Genomic DNA, 20,275 nt, shown 5'->3' on the forward strand with positions numbered 1-20,275 from the left:
TATAAAACTATAATTGAATTTTAAGTAATAACAAATACATTATGATTAGCACTCGATGCGATGTGTAGTCTCTATAAATTGTATTTAAAGTGCTCTATTTACGATAAGACTGCTCACTGCGAGAAATAAATGTTAAAAACAAACATTAATATTATGTTCGCTTTAGATATAAAATATCAAAGATTACTTAACTCGTCTGTAATTAATTTAATATTTTTTTATGTGCTAACGACTAATCCACTTTGTTTTATTGTGTTTAGTACCTGGCAAGAGATTCGTCTCTTTGTGAATCGAAACTTTTGTAACGATTAAAATTTGGCAGACGACGGGCCCAGGTGGCGCGGGCGGTGTGAGAGCTCAATGACGCAAAATGTATTTTTACACTCAATATGTTTTCCTATGTATTTTTATACTTTGGCTCTTTGTGCGTCACCGCGAGGCGATGATCTGATTAATAACATTCCAATTGCAGCGCCGTGGAAGTCAAACTTATGAAAGTAGGACTATATTTTGTATTACTAGCGAGTAGGAATTGAAAATCTTTATTTGAGACGAGAGTCCACAAATATCTGCTGTAAAAATTTTTATCAACTATAATATTTATTTGTACAAATTCAAATAAATCTATAAATGTAAAAATGCTTTGTTTTATTTCTATAAAGGTAAAAATGCTTTGTTTTATTTGAGTTGTAAGTTTGAATGCCAACACTAGCGTTTAAAAAATAAATATTTAAGAGTTTAAACACATTATACCGAATTTTCGCGGCGGAAGTACGGCTTGATTTCGCCTATTTTAAATTACCGATGACACACCATGCCGAAATTCCGTCGCGTATGCGTTTGACATTGCTGACGTAATCATGCGGAATTTCCGCCGCGGAGCTTCGGCATAGTGTGTTTAGACAAAGTATACTTCAATAAAAGTATATCTTTTATAAATATATTCTTCTATTTTAAAAAATACAGGATCGCAAATGAAACATAGAAATCAGACTGACAGTCTTTATTTCGAATAGTTATTATAAATAAAAATTGAGAAGGACCGATTTCACGACAAAATATTATCTAGGATACAACAACGTCCGACAAAATAATTATATCACTTATCACTTTATCATAACAAATGTACAAGTCCATCGCCGACACGCGGTCGCGGCCGGCCGACCGTAGCACAGCCCATCGATATATTTACAGTGAGAACATGCTAATTTTCGTCAGCTTACTAAAAATATAGTCGATCATCCCTCGCGAATCCATTGAACACATACGAGAGAATATGACGCGGTGTGTTTCGGTGCGGGCGCGGAGGGCGGTGTGGGCGGGGCGCGGGGGGCGGGCTCACCTGCTCAGCGAGTGCGACCGCGACCGCGACGCCGACACGCCCGACGCGCCCGACACGCTGCCCCGCGACCGGTCACTGCCTGCAACGTACAGACAAACACTTATTAGTTGACAAGTATTAGTTTACTACAATGGTGACATACAATGCTTCTAATAACACAAAACCAGGAAAATAATATGTTGTGTTATTTATACGTAATCTTTACTTGTATTAACTGAGTCGAGTTGTTAAATACAACATTTTATTTAAAGGTCACATTTTGATTATAATACGGTCGCGAAATAGATTTTCGACTTAATTTCAACGATAAGCTGTATATTCAAACTTCATGGATATTAGATACACTTAAACGATTGGAATTGCCATGTAGTTTGCATATAGGTAATTGAGCCAAGCGTTGTTACTTGCGCTAGTTGTCGCTTCACATACTTCAAGTTTGCGCTAGTACGTATCGTGCCACAGTAAACTAAATCTCAAGTCGCGGTACGTCGACAGACAAGATTACTTGTAGAACATCTAACAGTACACAGAAAGGTAAGTATGTATAAAGGAAACATTAACTAAATCTTTGAGCTGCAGCATAAGAAAAACAAAAGGAAAAATGTATCCATCATCATCGTATACAGAGAAGCAGCACCAACGATCCAATCTAACATGCAAAATGCACAGTTCTCGAAGGAAAGTTCAAACAAACAAAAACATAAGGTATATCTTACAAAATACAAGCAAATAATATGAAATTGAGATTGTTTTATGAGCTGTTAAAGATGTTCGAAATAAATTCGCTATGAAAACAAAACAAAACTAAGCTCCGTTAAGCGTCTAACAAGAGGAAACAGGCCTGACCTAAGATACGACGGCCTTGAATTCTGGTGTCCTATAACAAACAATTATCACATCACACAACTGCGACCGCAAATATCCTTTTACACTAAGTATTAGATTGGCAGGACCATGAACTCGTAGTTTAAATAGTAAACTAGAAATAACACCTACACGTTTGAGCAAATTTTAAATTATTTTATGATGTATGTAATTTGAAAATGTCAACTGGACCATTTGTGCAAAGATGTTTACTCGGCTGGTGTATACTTCGCGTGCGAGCTCCGAGGAGTAACAAAAATGTAAGATCATAGTAGAGAAAGTTTGAGGTATTTTACGTAGTCAAAACGCGGCTCACCTCAGCCCTCGATCAGAGCTCGCGCACGGAGTAGGCACCACGCATGATAGCGCACATCCGATGGCGACTGAAGACCAATGTTCAGGTTGTAACCTAACTTTTATACGTCCGAGGCTTGTGGCGACGTACCTAGCCTCTGGTGCGGCGGCAGTTTGCTGAAGAAGGGGTGTTTGAGTGCGTCCCGCAGCGTGATGCGCTGGCTGGGCTCGTAGTCCAGCATGCGCACGATCAGGTCGAACAGCTGCCGGTGCTCCTCGCTGTTGCTCTGCAGGTACCTCTGTAACGCGTTAAAAATTCCACATTATATATTTTGTAACAGAAACTTCGAAAGCGATACTTTCTACTTTCTTTACTTTTCTAATTTATTGTGGCTTATTTCTATAAAAATGTTTTGTTATTATGATTAAGATTAACATAAAAAAACATGTCGGTTAACTTCATTATTAATAAAAAACTATAATTTATAAATAAATTCTGCTTTAGACAACTTCAATTGTATAAAAGGAAGTACAGTTTTACGCTCATAACGAAACGTTGACCTAAAATTGGCATTCAAAAGCATTTGAATTAGAATTTCCGCACATTTGGCGTAGCTTGGAGTTTATTGACACTCGTCAATTGTCGAGCCATTAGGTCGCTTGTTAGTCTTTTCAATTTGGGACATAATAGTGATGTAAATATAGAACGTAATGTCGTTGTACTCGTTTCTATAGCCTGTCCTAGTTTCTCGTCCAAAAAGTGTTTTTAATAATGTTAATGTGTTTAATAATATAATTTGTGATGTCGTTATTAAATTGGACGCTGTTAAGCATTCGTGTACTAACCCACACAAAAATTACGTATTGAGTTATGAATGCAGTTATGTTCTGTAGATGATTTAGAACAAGACTGCATTCAAAATTTAACAACAAAAGAAATTGTGGGTTAGGACACTAATGCTTAACAGCGACCATTTATACGTTTAGCATTTAGTATTTACAGATTTAAATAACTATAATTTCATATTCTATATAAAAGTTAAATTATACTCACCAAAAGTGGTTTACAATTTTCTCTAACATATCTGCCCGCCGACGTTCTCTCGTCCCAGTCTAATCTACCGTGGTAGAAATATTTTGTCCTAGTCTTGCGAGCCATTCTGTAACAAAATGTCGAGCGAAAGTTAGTTTAAATTACCAAACGGTAATCAAGCGAGTGTATGTCTCGTACTGGTATGCTTGGTGCGGGAACATTGTAAGTTATTTATAAAAACAAAGATTCCAAGAAACGAAGATATTATGTAGATCTTTCAAATTTCTAGTGAATAAAACTTAAAATATGGATTCGTAAGAGTAGTCATTTAATTAAAGGCGCCTCGTTCTAAGGAAACTATCGAAGAAGGTTCCAAGAGCAAGTCTGCATCTTGTGAATGCTTGCTATCATCAGCTAGTCGATACGGGAATGAGTGTAACGAGACACCTGAATTTAGGGTTCCGTACCCAAAGGGTAAAAACGGGACCCAATTACTAAGACTTTGTTGTCTATCCGTCTGCCTGTCTGTCTCCAGGCTGTATCTCAAGAACCGGTATAGCTAGACTTCTGAAATTTTCACAGATTGTGTATATCTGTTGCCGCTATAACAACAAATACTAAAAATAAAAAAATAGGGGGCTCCAATACAAGAAACGTGATTATTTTTTGGCTTTTTTGCTCGTAATCAATAATAGTAACAGTTAGGCACTTGAAATTTTCACAAAACCTTTAAATATATTTGTACTTAAATAATTAAAAATAAAATTATCTCAAGAACTTGTATAGCTAGACTTCTGAAATTTTCACAGATTGTGTAAGGGAAAAGGTAATGTGGCCCCTGCATATAATATATTGGCCCCCTTCAATATCGAAATGTTTTAACAACGCTATCCAGTATAATTTTGGTGGAACGGGATGCTCGCGGCATGCTACTAATATAATTTAGCACCATACAAATACAACAGAGGCTGTCAAGTTCGATTGTCATTTGATCGAGTTTAAACTTGCAATCGGTGAAACTTTTAATTGTGTGTGATTTTATTTCGATAGTTGTAGAGCCATGGGTACAGTCTCAAATTTTTGACTAATGGCCAATGGGCTATGTAGACTGTGGAGGCTCCAAAGGTGACTATTACATTTGTGATTTTTGCCGTAAAGTTTCACTTGTGAAATACATTTAATGTGACATCCCCGGGGGGTCACATTAACATCACTTGATCTCAAAATACCAAATGTGACTGATTAAGAATAATAAGAACTTTCGATTATCCTGCACGAGTTTTATTTATTCCCTAAGACATGTTTGAGCAAATGAATAAGAAATCCCATAATGTATTTTGTAGGTTTCTGACTCCTATATTTTTTAAACAATGCTTGGAAAACAAAGTGGGGGGCCACATTACCACCTTCTCCTATATATGTTGCCGCTATAACAACAAATACTAAAAATAAAATAAATATTTAAGGATATACAAAAACCACAATATTTTGTCTACTTTCGCTCTATACCGGTACGGAACTCCTCGTGCGTGAATCTGACTGGCACTTGGCCGATTTTCTGTTCGAAAAATCACTTGCAATCGATTCCTTTCGATAGTTACCTGTAGGGTATGGGTCCGAGGATGCGCTCCATCATGGCGAGATGCTCTCTGTTGTCGTGCGTCTGGAACAGCGTGATGCCCAGGTGCAACTCGAACATGATGCACCCGATGGACCACACGTCGCACGGCTGCGCCCAACCCAGCTCTGCGAACACACAATATACGCCGTTACTTAACTAAGTTTAAGTTTACTAAGTTTAGTTAACACTTTTGCATTTATAATATTAAATTTATCAGTATGGACATCAATAAGTGATTTTACGTAGCAGAAACGCTAACTTTAAAGAAATGCGAATGTTTGACAGGGCTGAGACATTTCAACAAGATTCTAGGGATGCGTTTCCACCAGAGATGTGTTGCGAGGAATGTGTTTTTGAGAACCAATAGAATCGCTTCATTGACGTGAGCTTGCCGTGACCTCGCTCAGCGCAGCGATTCTATTGAATCTTAAAAACACATTCCTCGCAACGGTGAGACGTGAGACGTCATGCAAGTTTGTCAAGTTATATTACCTAATATGACCTCCGGCGCGCGGTAGTGCCTGGTGGAGACGATGGTGCTGTGGTGCTCGTGGTCGAACGTGGCGCTGCCGAAGTCGATCAGACGCACGTCGCTGCGCTTCACGCGCCGCAGGTCGTGCTTCTGGAAACGCACACCATAACGGTTAGTTTTATTTCATGTCGAAAAAAATATCTCCACTGCCTAATATACAGAGTTATTAATAAATAAAAAAATATCTCCACTGCCTAATAAAAAGGAGGAGGTTATGTTCGACTGTAACTATACAGGGTGTAACAAAACTAAGTGATAATACTTTAGGGTGTGTACGTGTTCCTTGTAGAGAGTTCACTGTGAAAGCAGCAGCGCTGAAAGAGCAAATTTTTTTGTGATTTGTATGGGCAAGCGCTCCAGCGTCACTAGTTTCCCCATACAAAAGTGAAAAAAATGTTGCTGTGCTGTGTGTGTGTGCATACAAAAGTGAACTATGTACAGGGGATCCATACACACCCTAAAGTATTATCATCACTTAGTTTTGTTTCACCTGTATAGTTACAGTGGAACGTAACCTCCTCCTTTTTTGGAAGTCGGTTAAAAATTGCATACCCTCTTACTAATAAAAACATTCATGGTACATATCTTCTTACGGATCGGTATTATTCTATTACAATTTACAATACAACACACAGAGTGTTAAAAAAGCTTTTTTTACTTTCCTACAATTTGGTTTAAAATGTTTTACAGTCAGGCCAACATGAGTCTAGAATGTTCATTGTTCGTAAACACAATTAACGTTCATGTCAAAATTGAAACAGTATCTCACCTTCTTAGAACTATTATATACACTGACGACTTCGTAGTCGCTGTCCACGAACAGTATGTTCTCTGGTTTGAGATCGGTGTGCGTCAGTTTGTTCTCGTGCAGGAACAGCACGCTGTATATGAGCTGGTACGAGATGTGGCGGACTTGCTCCAGCGGGTAAGGTTGGTAGTTGTTGTCTTTCTGAAATTTATAAATACAATATTTAGCATACAAATAGCAATAAATACTTAAAATCCAATCATCCATTTTATAACTACCGCTCTTAGCAAAGCCAGCGTGGTAATGTTTATTTCTATGAAAGTATAGACAAAATGAGATATTGTTAAAAAAATATCTTTGTCCTTTAGACCCAGTTTCATCAAGCAATGTTAAATAAATAACGGCTTGTTAAATCAGTTAACGGCCTGTTAGAGTTATCAAGCGTTCCACCATATGCTAATGTCATGTCAAATCGCCTAACACGGTGTTAAATTTTAATTCCTACTGGGGAGGTCCGTTAAATATATAACAGGCCGTTATAATAGTCAAAACAACAACTTTTTAAAGACAATATCCAATATCAATAAAAGAATCTGTTTTGACTTTTGAGTGTTGCCGCCATGTTTCGCCACATCCTTACATATTATTTATTATTTTTCATGTTATGCATAATTATTTTCATTTTGTCAAAAATTCAGCACTCGGATTTTCCTTGACATTGCAAATACATTGACTTGTATCAAAATTACCAAGTCGAAATAAGTAAATAAAAGTTTGTATCATGATTCATGTTTTCAGCTTTGACAGATCATAATTATTAACCTGGTAAATTAAAAAGAACTATTGTAGTGTAACAACTGTATGCGATCAGTGATGTTTTAATTTGGTCGCATTATCTACCAGATGACGTATTATACGAATAAGGTGAAAATGACACATTGCAGCCAACATGTCGTATTAAACTTGTACACTGCAATTTCGTCGCCTTATAACAAGAACGAACGAATTGAATGTTATTCACTCGTTGTTCACTTAACATTGCATTTACTAATCCGCTGTTAAATTTTTACTGTGGGACATAAGTATTTTAACAGTCTGTTTAATTTTCCAAGGTCCGTTAAGTAATGCCTTGTTAGGATTTAACAAACAGAGGTTGGTGAAATTGGGTCTTAGTCTGTTAATATATTCATTTGTTATCATTTATTCTGTAGCTATAATAATCTTGCCGTAATTATTGACAAAAGTAATTAAGCATATCAAAGGGAAAACGCTATAATGGTGGATTTACACGGGTGACTAAAGCCGCACGGCGAAAATCTACCGTCTAAATGGCAATTTGACTACGCCGCATGCGGCTAAAGCCGCAAGCCCCAAAGACGTGCGGCCGATGGCCGCATGCGGCTGGTGACTAAAATCGACCGTGCAAACGCTTAGTTGCAAGCGATCGCTTGCTGTAAATACATAGTTTGTCGGCACTGTAGCGAGCGCAGACCTCGGGCGGCACAGGCGATTTTTATGGAATGTGTAAATGGGGTGGCGATTCGGCATGGTCAGGCGATTCGACTGGTGAGTGGTGACTTGCCGCGCGACTAAAATCGACCCGTGTAAATCCAGCATAAGTTTTGTAACACTCGAGAACAGGAAAATTCATTGCTATAAATAGTAACAACTGACACTTCATATTAGTATAATACAAGAGTATAATTAATAATATAGTGTCGATACTCACGAGAAAATCGAACACGCTCTGTCCCAGCATCTCGAAGGCGATACACATGTGGCCGTGGTACTCGAACCAGTCCAACATCTTCACACATAAACTGTAACAATATTCACACATACCATTAATACAAGGATAAAGTTTGGATGTAGGGCTATATTGTTTGTATGGGCCATAGGCTATATGCGTATTGAGCCATGATGGATGACGCTGTCTGCAGTACGCACAACCGACGTCGATAATGGGATACAGAATCACCAGCTTACGTGGAGAGCCTGTAGTAATATGATAATGGACCATAGGATAAATAAATGAATGATATAAATTACAATACAGGTTTGCTAATCCATATTTTACCTACTGGATATTTTTTAGAAGATAATAAATCTAGAAAAGCTCGACGACCGGATGAGGTATTAGTCAGCACTCAACAGTCTCATGACTACTCATGACTAGTGTGGCAGGAATAGTATCAAATCTGTTTAGACATTTGACAAGGGGGCAATTCACGATGCGCAATTCTTATCGTTATCATAACCTCTGATTTGCCAATGTAAATAGACATTTGAAATAACACTGTTGCTACTTGCTAAGTGAATTAAGAGATAAACTTGCTATCACATATTACGTGTTCTTATGTATTGTTTGCTGTTTTTATATTTGGCATTATCGCGTTACAGTTCAGTTCTATAATATATCTACATCGACGGACAGGTTAGAAAAGCAATAAATAAACAGTCAATGTAGATATTTTCGGACCAAACACACTGAAAATAATTTTGGCGTCCTCAATCGATAACACATAAACACAACATACAATAATTACAATTTATAGTCCACTGTCGTCACCTACTTTTAGACCCAGTTTCATCAAGCAATGTTAAATAAATAATGGCTTGTTAAATCAGTTAATGGCCTGTTAGAGCTATCGAGCGTTCCACCATGCCCTAATGTCATGTTAAATCACCTAACACGGTGTTAAATTTAATTCCTGCTGTGGAGGTCCGTTAAATATTTAACAGGCTGTTATATGAGTCAAAAGAATTACTTTCAAAGACAATAATATGCAATATCAATAAAAGAACTTTTGAGTCTTTCCGCCATGTTTCCGCTACGTCCTTATTATTAATTATTTTCATAGTTATGAACGATTATTTATTTTCACTTTGTCAAAAATTCAGCCCTCGGATTTTCCTTGACATTGCAAATATACTAACTTGTATCAAAATTACCAAACCAAAATATGTAAATAAAAGTTTGTATTATGATTCATGTTTTCAGCTTTGACAGATAATAATTATTAACCTGGTAAATTAAGAAGAACTATTATAGCGTAACAAATGTATGCGATCAGTGATATTTTAATTTGGTCGCATTATCTACTATTATACTACTATGGAAGAAAGTGACACATTGCAGCAAACATGTCGTATTAATCTTGTACATTGCAATTTCGTCGCTTTATAACAAGAATGAACGAATTGATAGTTGTTCACTCGTTGTTCACTTAACATTGCATTTACTAATCCGCTGTTAAATTTTTACTGTGGGACATAAGTATTTTAACAGTCTGTTTAATTTTCCAAGTTCCGTTAAGTAATGCCTTGTTAGGATTTAACAAACAGAGGTTGGTGAAATTGGGTCTTAGCCTCTAAAACTCTACATTTAAAATCCCATTTGACAGGTGTGGAAAAAAAGTGTAGATTGGCGAAAACGAGGTGAAATAATCTCTCCGAGAATTGCCATTTGTATATCGGGCGGTATTTTTATGTTTTGGTTGACACCAAGTCGGGTTGGCGCGGCGCCAGGGGCGGCTATAACGTCGCGTATAAACGGGCAAGGTCAGATATCCCGTCCTCATGAGCGCGAAATACCCCACAGATACCTCGAGCCCAAACAACAAGCGTCCTCGGCTGAATCATCAAAAACGTTTTCATACGCGCAATTTTGTGATTTATGTACATTGTAACAATCAAAGCAATGTTGCTTGGAATGCATGAGACGTAAAGATTTAATTTCCGTCATCTAGGCGCCATCCGAAGCTTTATTGAGTACTATCATTTCTATTTATTCTACGCTTTAAAAGTTCAAACTAAAACATACTCACTTATTACAGTCAGGGTCGATGTCAGCCAATTTCTCTAGTACGTTTATTTCTAATTTTGCAGCCTCTCTGTACTTCTCAACATTCTTTATTATTTTCAGAGCCATCCTGTGCTCCCTGAAATTTAAACGAAAATAATATTATAGTGACATTTTTTTAGAAATATCTAATCTATATAGAATTCTCTCCATACTCATAATTCTTAAGCTACTAAAATAAAAATGTATTGTACTCAATGTGTGAAATGCAAAAATTCTAGAAATCGGATGCAGCGAGTGAAAGTCATAATAAAATTAAAAATTTCCTGCATTTCTAAAATAACATAATTAAGTCAGCTGATGATATAATAATTAATGAAATCGGCAAGCGATCAGGTTAATTAACAATATCCTAGTGGATGCAAATTAAAATTTGAAGAGGTTATTAACACCCACTTTTATTTGCAATTCTTCTTATATTTGTTGATAACTTTCTCTTATCATGTGATAAAATATAAATACTTGTAATAACTAATAACAATACATAAATAATATCAAAAGTATTAATGTGTGGTATCTACTGAATACTACTTACATTTGTAAATCTTTCACCTCGACGACCTTGCCAAAAGTGCCCTCACCGAGTGTCTCGATGATTTTGTCTGCAATAAACCAAGCGAACACGCGTTACACGACTAGACACACGACTAAGCCATAGAGGATTTCAGCATTGGTACCACATTTATTGAATTCAACGACCGAGTAAACATCGGTCGGTCTACTCGATCGCAAACGTGACCAATGGTTGCGAGTCCCGTATGACTTCGGATGATTTTTATAGCATTTCCTGCTACCATTGTTTGAAAATTTAACTTTGAAATAAAAATTTAAATAAAAAAAATACTAAGTCTTCAGAACTCGAATCTGCAGTAGCTTGAAGTATGCAAAATCTGTTTGTAAATAATTCGATAGGAGTACAAAATGTTAACTGTAGTGGAGTGTCTGTGTGTGCAGTGTGATGCTGATGTACGTTAAGGTTTAGGTGTGTAATTATACAAGTCTAAAGTTATGTTTGTGGACACGAACATCTCGCTCCCATGACATATCCGGGCCAGTACACCAGGTGTCCATCCTTGTCGTCCTTGACGGAGGAGCGGGCCCGGGAGCTCTGCACGCGCCGCACCGCAGCCGCCCGCGCCGCGCCGCACGCCCCGCCACGCCACCGCGCCACCACAGCCACCGCGACGACACACGCCACATCAGCACATGCCACGGAGAGCGCCACGCGTTCGCCACACGAGTAGTGTTGTACCCAACAATCAGACAATGGAACGGTTGCCCGTCAGACAAGCGACATTTGTATGGTGTGTCGAACATGCTGTTAGAGGGCGGACGGGTGGGCGCTGCGCTCCGAGGGGCGCGCCGGGGCGGACGCCCGGACCGCGGTCGCGGGCGTCCGGCCGCCGCGCCGCGCCGCGAGCGGGACAGGGAACCGACCGGGACCGGGGAGGAGGGTCACCTTACCCGCTCTCGCTCACATCACGCATCACATCCGCGACATCGCCTCGCATAAGGATAACAGTGTCCACCCGATCCTAGCACTCATCTTCTCGGTTACAAATCATAATACTAACACTTTGATTTTCAGAAATGGAATGTCGTCGCGAGAAGTAACTTATAATAGTTTTAACGCGAAACACCGACATTTTTGAGAAAAAACGCATAACAAAGCTTAGAGCATGCAATATCATGACCAAAAAACTTAATTTTTTCGTCAACATCTATAATTTATCACTTCATATTTAAATTTGATGAGTTTGACATGTTCAGGCATAATTTTTCAAACTACCCGTTTTCATCATATTAATATTTTAATAAATACTTAAGTTGTTTTTTTTTTTGTTTCCGATTATACGAAGCAAAATACATGCATCTAATACAAAGTGCGTATTCAAACGCTTTTGTGTATGTTACGACAACAGATACCCGTATTATGTTATTATTTTAGCCATTTTTTACGTCACATGAAGTATACGAATAAAGTTACTGTGATATTTGGACATTTATCGATATTACGTTTTCGATAGTAGAAAAATCACGGACCAGGTGTTAGCGGCACACAGATGCGGAAGCAGGCGATTAGCTTGTGCTTACAGGCGGCGTGGCCGCGCGCCTCGTGTGGTGCCGCGCCTTCTGCGGCCGCTGCCGGCTGCGCAGCTCTGGCGGCAGGGCCACGATATCCCCGACGTTTATCGGCTGGATGGGTTCCGGCATCTTAGGAGCTAGCGCATCGCTCGTCACCCCGTTCTGCTCCTTGTCCATGCGACCGTAAACCTCATCCAGGTGAGCGTACTTCATTATGAGGCTCTGAATCTCCTTCCGTCTCGTTTCCCTCTCGGTGAGAACGCGATCGCCCACGGGAGTTTTATCGTCATCCTCGTCGCTAGATGGAAAGTATATTTGTTTCTGTCTGCCAATTTCGTTCACCGGAGATGACGCAGGTGTTTTAATCACCGGCTTAGTTGCGGTCGTGTTGTTCTGTTGCAAGGGAGACACCAGGTCCCTGGTGCTCGGCTGTATGTCGATGTCGACGGGTCTCAAGGACAGCTTTCCTTCGGTTCTATCGGTTACACTTTTTGCGGCCCGAAGTGACCTCCTTTGATGTCGGCGATAAATGCTATCTCTGTCCTTACCGAAGTGGGGACGTTCCCTGAGGGTCACGTCGAACCCATTTTTGTACTCGTTTTTATCGAACTGCTTGTGACTCGACGATAAGCGGCGATCGGGGCCATTTTTAAAAGGCGTTTTGTCTCTGGTTTTTTCACGCGAGTAATTATTTCTTCTGAAGGAGTTTTCGCCGAAAACTGCCGTAGTTAAACTCCTCATGAGGCCTCGCGAAAAATTAATTTCCGGTTCGAGAGTTTTGTCACGATCCTCCTTCTCTTTCCGCGCCCTCTCCTTTTTCTGGACGGCTATTTTATCTAAAACGGACGAATATTTGTCCTCCAGGCGACTTCGCGTCGTACCTAATGTAACGGTGCTACTGGCGATATTGTTATTGGTCTCCTTGAGAGGAATTCGTTTCGTACAGGGTGATAGTTTGGCATCTTTCAGGTGTGCCCTCCTAAACGAGTCGGTGCGGTTGAGAGCGCTGACACCCGAGTTGGGGAGCACAGGCGAGGCGTCCACGCGCGGCTTGGACGAGCTCAGGTAACTCGAGTAGGCTCTGTCGTCGTTGAGCTTCTTAGCCGATACACTCGACGTGAACGTGTACGGAGATATCCGTCTATTATTCTCGTAACGACGCACATTCGCCAAAACAGAATTTTTATTAGAAAACTTGTCATCGAATCGAGGGCGCGAAATGCTGAGCTTCGAATCGACGATGTGGTCACTCTTCTCCGAGGGTCCTCTTCGCGTGAGTCGATTCATAATACTCGAATATCCGTCGGACAAAAGTTGAGTCACACTAGTGGTGGACGCCCGCGTGTACCTCTGCCGCCGAGGGCTCGGAGCACTTCCACCGGCGGCGCTCACGTTGGCCATACTCGTAATCGAACAATACACTTTAGCCGGGATAAATTACATGATAGTTGAATATCATAATATTTTTAATATAACTTATCACAAACTAGGTTTCCGTTTCGGCGGTACTCGAGTGGAAGGTGTAGTCGTGTATCACATAACTCCCGTTGGCCCAGTACCGGGAGTGGGCTCTAGCGCGACATGATTTGAGAAAGATCACTAGCGCAGGCGAGTGCGGCCGTCGTTGCCAAGTAATGGTCGCGAACTAAAAATATCGGCAACCCGTGGGAGCGCCCTCCCGCGCTCTCCCGAGGTGCTGCCGCACGCGCATTTTCGTCGCATCATACCCGGTAAATGTATTCATTTAGAGCATTTTGCGCATGAACCGCTCAATAAATTCGACGACAGCTTGTAAACGGCTACTAATAGAAGCTAAGAAACATGTCGGCCACCAGATTTAAGTAGGTACATAATTAAAGATTAACTCGTATCACGCGATAACGAAACACTATCAGCTGCTGCAGTATCGGGAGCCAGACAATATTATCAGTCAATGTTTCTTTCGTTCGACACGAAAACAAACATACGATACTGAAACAAGTATTCGCCGAGTTCCTCGGCTCGTGTCCGCCGATACGAGAACATCTCCTTAATTGTGTGTACCTGAAGCCGTGCTTTCACTCGAGCTCCGGAGCCGAGACGGCTCTGTCAATAAACGGTAACTAATTGGGTCATTGGAGCGCGTGGACGCGGTACACGGCCCGCCGGCGTCCGCGCATCGGTATAAAAAATTAAATTAGCACGTAATGAAACGTAAACCTGCGCTCACGACGCGTACTATCTGAGGTCAACGTTATCATCATCTTCTGGCCATTATAGTGAGCGTGATCTCCGGCTGATTGGCTAGGCAGATTAGGACACTATCTATTATGCTCATAGTTAGATGCGTGCTTTATATTTACCCAAGAGCGTGCCAGTTCAGTTTGCTACAACTTTTACCTTCAATACTAACAGAACGAAATATATTAGAGGCAGCTACTGTTTGAGAGTCCGTGATTTACTTTCTCGGTGGTTATTTCTGCCGTATAAATTTAGTAAACGGAAAGTCTGATCTGAACATTCTTGGAGCATTGTTATCGCAAGTCGACATCGAGGCAGCGTTACTTTCACCTAGCTAACATTTTTCAGAGGCACGTAACGTTCATTTTCAGCGAATACTGGAGTAAAAACCGTAGCAACTCTAAATAGTAAATACCCCAAAGTTTTCTAATAGGCAACTGTTTTATGGATTACATTAACTAAGCAATAATGTTAACATAGAAAACATGAACATTGAACAGTATATTACTGAATTGATACACTATTGATGTTCCTACACTTATTTATAAAAGTCTATGTGAAATTAAAATAGATAAAAATATTATTGTAAACTTCAACTGAAAACTTTGTTAGAGGAATGTGAGCTTCCATGGACCATGACACAAAATGATACGATGCGGGTCCCACTTCCTGCTGTTTGTTAAACTAATCTATACTATCAACTATGCTTACTATCTACCAAACTATTAATACCTACGTATAAACAAAAAAAATACTGTACTATTGACGACGATCAAAATTCGATTTAGTAGAATTTAGATGGCATGTATTTTACTTCGTTATCAAAGTTTTTTAGTTGCATTCTACTGCAAATGAAATTCAGAAATAAATATACTGTATATTCAATCGTTATGGCACTAACAGACGAAAATTATTATATTATGCAGGTTGTACGTTATCACTTATCAGACTAAACACAATAAGTATTTAAAGTAGCAGAAGATATTTTCCGTCGGACGGAATCAACCTCACCGAGATAAAATCTTCTTCGCGAGCGATAAGATACAAAACACATGTATTAAGCACACTTATTAACAGTTTTACAGCGTCTTCAACTTTACGATACACGACTCTCTGTATAACTACACATAAATCGCGAAATCCGGTAAATATTTGCGTTCTAGACTTGGGCGAAAAGTTTCTTAAAATCATTTGCGCCATGTATGCAGCAGACTTTTGACTGTTCAGTGTTCACATGGCATGCACCGAGCCAGCTGTTAAACGTATTTTGTACTGATTCAAAACGGAATATCCAGGTAGGAATCATCCCTACTACGCTCGCGAGACCCCTGTTTCTAGGGGCGAGCCGAACAAAAGAAATTCAACTTTGAATGAACTCGAGAGAATTGAACTTGTTTTTCTCACATTTTTTACTTTTTACAATGGCAATATTCCTCACGAGTAAATATGAAGTGGCAATCGGTAAGAAACTTTTTTAAACGTCGACAGGTTAATATTTGAAAAAACTGACCTTGCCCGCAATTTTAGTGCACGCATCATCGACGTCAAAGAGTATTTCGGCAACGACGGTGAGGAGTTTGGCAATATCGTGCCACTTGCAGCCGTGCTCCTCGAGGAACCGCCTGTACAGGTCGTAGAACGACGTCAGGCGAAACGGTATCCTCACTCGGTCGCTTTTTAAAATTATTTCAGCCATATTCACTTCACTGATTCACACATAACACTATTGCATGGGGCGGGCGGGTGCTCGACCGGCTGATTTACTACTGGAGTGATGGCGTCCGAGAGCCGAAGGCCCCGCTTCGAGTACAGAAAACGTGTAATAAATAGTAGTGTTCAATCGAAACTCGGATATCTTTAGAAGTCAAAAGTATCGGGAACCGACCACGTGGGAGTGCGTCGTCCGTGAGCCGCCGGCCGACTGCGGGGAGGACCAACGTCGCGACTCGTGCACTAATTAAAAGTCACTAAACACTAATAAACAAAGCTATCCGATGTGGTAGATTGCGGTTCAAACAGGATTTCATTTATCCTCGTTCATTGGTATATTCTGCAAACGCTACGCCAGATATTTTTCCATGAATTATCTTTGTGATTCACACGCTAGTCGCTCCTATAGGTACTGAACATTTATTGACATACACAATGACACGTTTTATTCTTAAAATTATTTAAAAATTTTAACAATAGCACTATTGTATTTTTCTGATTTTATGATATTATTTATCTGACTGTATATGGGAAAATGCACTGTGTGATCCCGGACGGCGCGGGTCGCGGGCACGCGGCTGCCGAGTGAACATCTTGTGTGGGGAGTGACTAGTGAGTGATAACAGCAAAACATGAAAAAAGTTTACAACATTATCTATAATATTATGTATGTAAACAAGGTTAAGCATCAACAATGGGATGGCACTATTCATTTAACAAAAACAGTGTATAATAATATTTCGTGCGAAGGAGTGAATGCATACGAGAACGCAACAATGAACTTGTTAACATTGTAAACGTCGCTAAGCTTTAGATATCTGAATGATAACGAGGCTTTAGATACACGATGTTTGAATACCCCTCGTTTACATATTAAATATTATGCCTTAGAAAGAAAATTTGTGAAGAAAAAAATCAATGCAGCGAAAACTAGCGCAATGTGTCTAAACGATAGTAACAAGGTCAAGCGGAAGAAACGAGCCTATAGCTAAATACAAAGCAGGGGCCGGTCGCGGTGCCGATTTACAATCGGACATAAGTTAGCCGCATACCGCATACAAAATTATTACAAAACGATAGCTTTTAAAGGCCAAAAAAATACATAAAATTCAATAAAACGAAGTGAAAACTAAATTATACGTAATAGTCCCTTCTGATCTACTCTTGTCCTTTTGATTTTGTCTACGGGTTGATTACGGATTGCAGTCGAAATAAGATTAAAATAATACAACTTACAGACAGGGATCGTTCAGATTTATAATATGGCCAAAGTTAAAAACGAGAGAAGCGTCAGGGAAATGTTTGCAAACGTCACGATAGCATCGGCATCGCTCCAGACAAAAATTTGCAATAAAACCAAAAATATCTACAAACATTACGTCAAATCTAATATTAGAAAAGAACATCGGTACAGTAGTCTTTTATTTCAAAGTGAAACGTTTATGCAAAAATATTATGTTCTTACGAGCTTCCGTACTAAGCTACGAAACATTACAGGCAAAGTTTCAGAGACGCTTGAGCAACTGATGCGAACTGGATGGAACCAGTTTCAATTTAAGAAATTTATGTAACGATTCAAAACAATTGAAGCGTTAGCGTACTTAGTGTAATGAATTTGCACTAATTTCAACACAGCATTTGGGAGCTGAGTCTCTTAAATATTATTATGTATTAGTCAGTTTATTTTCTAAAGGGAATTTCGTTTTATTTTCCCTAGGTGAAGGTAACGAGTGCTATTTTAGTGCGCATGCGCTCTTACATTTATATTGTCGCTAGCACGTGGCGCCATCTACCGGTCGCCTATGGAACTCCATAGTCAGTGCCAGGCGCTCTATTTTCGTCAATTATACGTACATGTTTTCTGCATAATATAATAAGTTCTTCCTAGTACTTACGTTCTATACATTGTATCTCCATATTAATAGATACAATTGTCGATTGAATATTTGGAATTAAATTAATTTATATTTTTTATTAATTATGATTTCAAATGAAATATTATACTATTAATTTGATTTCCAACATTCCTCGGTACCTATACTACAATAACGCGTAATAATTTAATAAGTTGGCAATATTCAGACACCAGCACTCAGATGATGCATTCAATCCTTGACCTGATAATTTAATTTTACACGCCTTGCTCTCAAAACATAGCATTCCGTACCTTGTTATATCAATTCAAGCGTTAGGAAAGACAAAAAGTCAATTAATGGCCCAGCTGTAATAGGTAAACACGTAATTGACTTTTTGAATTTAACAAAAGTAAAATATTTTGCTGACCTCAACTTCTTTCTCAGGTTTCAGTTGTGATGTTTGTGGTGGTACTTGGGTTTGCACATACGAGCACGACGGTTGCTGTTCTGATGTAGACTGACTATCCTTGGCGGTCGTGGTAGGTTGCGATGGTGGCTTAGGGCTTTTATCGAAGGTTCTGCACTCCCCTTGGGCGTTCTGAACTGTAATCTGTGGGGCCTGTGCAGCGCTCGGAATGCGTTCATCGGTGACGTTCGATTTCGTTAGCCATGCAGATGGCACTTCCGGTGGGTGTGGATGCTGATTTTTATGTACCGGGAATTTCTTACCAATGTCACCATTGTGAGGTAGTTGGTCTTGAGATTTAAAAATAAACACGTCACTGTTATTGTTCGAATCTAGCACATTAGCTGGTTTGTTTGAAAATTTCGAATTTTGGTTATTTTGTAGCTGTGCAGAATTTAATTTTGAAATATTTTGGCCACACGGTAGTGGTGGTAACGTCGTCGGCAAGGATTCTACTAATGGAATTGATGGAAGTTGACTAAGAGGAAAGTTCGCCAAAGACGGTCCTGAATTCACTTTTTCCAATTTACTATTATCACTATGACTAGACGTTACAGGCGTAGCAGGAACAGCATTTACTTTTTGATCTACTACTAATGGAGACAGTTCTTCGCGACTCTGCGAGAAATCTGAGCTATCAGATGAAAGTTCATCTAAACTTTGACCTATGTCCAGGGCTGATGCTTCTTGGTAATCTGTTGAGCATGGAGAAGTATCGCCTGAAGTAGTATCATCTGAACACTGGGGAACTTGTGAACTTTTACTACTAGGCATGAACGCCAAACTAGAAGTGACGTCAAAAGAATTATCAGCAGTTTGTGACTCTTCACTGCAAGCTGTAGATTCCCTATTGCTAGTATTATTCTCTATTGAATGCAGAGTGTTGCTGTCAGTCAAATTTATACTAGAGCTTTCTGTCACTTGAGTTTTTTCGATTTCTTTAACTGTTGCAGACGAACCACAGGAAGCTTGAGACTTCATACAATTATTGTTATTATTGTCATCAATAGCATAACAATCATCAGTAACTTCTTGTACTTTGACAGCGGCATCTTCGGTGTTAATTTCTGGATCTGTATTTGGTAAGCTTTTATACTGAGGTATAGAATAATCCATATCACTGAGTCGCAAGTACTGTAATCCTTCTTGTATCGGTAAATCAAATTGTGGAGTGTAATACCCATAAGCATTGTCGGCACCATACACAGACCATGGGTCATTTGGTGGTATAAGAGGTAGTTCATCGTAATAAAGCCCTGGGTTCAATTCCCTGTTAACAATCATTTCTGGTTTACATTCCCATGTGGGTATAAAAGAATCTTCAAAGGCTAAATAATTTTCAGGTAGTATCATAGCAGTTGGATCCATTTGCGACGAATTTAAAGCGTACGTACCATCATAGAAAGGGTTATTTAACACTATCGGTTGAGCACTTACGGGTTCACATACTATGTCAGCTTCAAGGTAAAGTCCATACTTAGATAGATCGGGTTCAGATCGCCGATTTTGGTACACGTTATCGTCTGGTAAGATATCAGTATTTTTTGTATAGATATATGATATATCGAAACTTTGTGCTCGTTTTAACGCATTACATTCTGGAAATTGATCTTGCATAGAATCTTCATGAGTATTCTCATCG

The 20,275-nt window shown here is 39.4% G+C and overlaps 1 protein-coding gene and 1 pseudogene across 1 annotated transcript; both read right to left on the reverse strand.

Moving 5' to 3' along the window:
• Positions 1–988: 988 nt before the first annotated feature.
• LOC121725401 lies at positions 989–14,017 on the reverse strand. Its single transcript, XM_042112317.1, has 11 exons — positions 12,391–14,017; positions 11,323–11,404; positions 10,832–10,898; positions 10,262–10,375; positions 8,164–8,254; positions 6,456–6,635; positions 5,647–5,776; positions 5,135–5,279; positions 3,555–3,660; positions 2,652–2,799; positions 989–1,421 (listed from the first exon to the last, which is right to left on the reverse strand). Exons 1-11 carry the CDS (start codon positions 13,780–13,782, stop codon positions 1,339–1,341), a joined length of 2,538 nt encoding a protein of 845 aa, XP_041968251.1. The 5' UTR covers positions 13,783–14,017; the 3' UTR covers positions 989–1,338.
• On the reverse strand, positions 13,794–18,262 carry LOC121740495 (annotated as a pseudogene).
• Between the last annotated feature and the right edge of the window lie 2,013 nt (positions 18,263–20,275).

Source organism: Aricia agestis, chromosome 3, assembly GCF_905147365.1.
Source record: "Aricia agestis chromosome 3, ilAriAges1.1, whole genome shotgun sequence".
Lineage (NCBI taxonomy): Eukaryota > Metazoa > Arthropoda > Insecta > Lepidoptera > Lycaenidae > Aricia > Aricia agestis.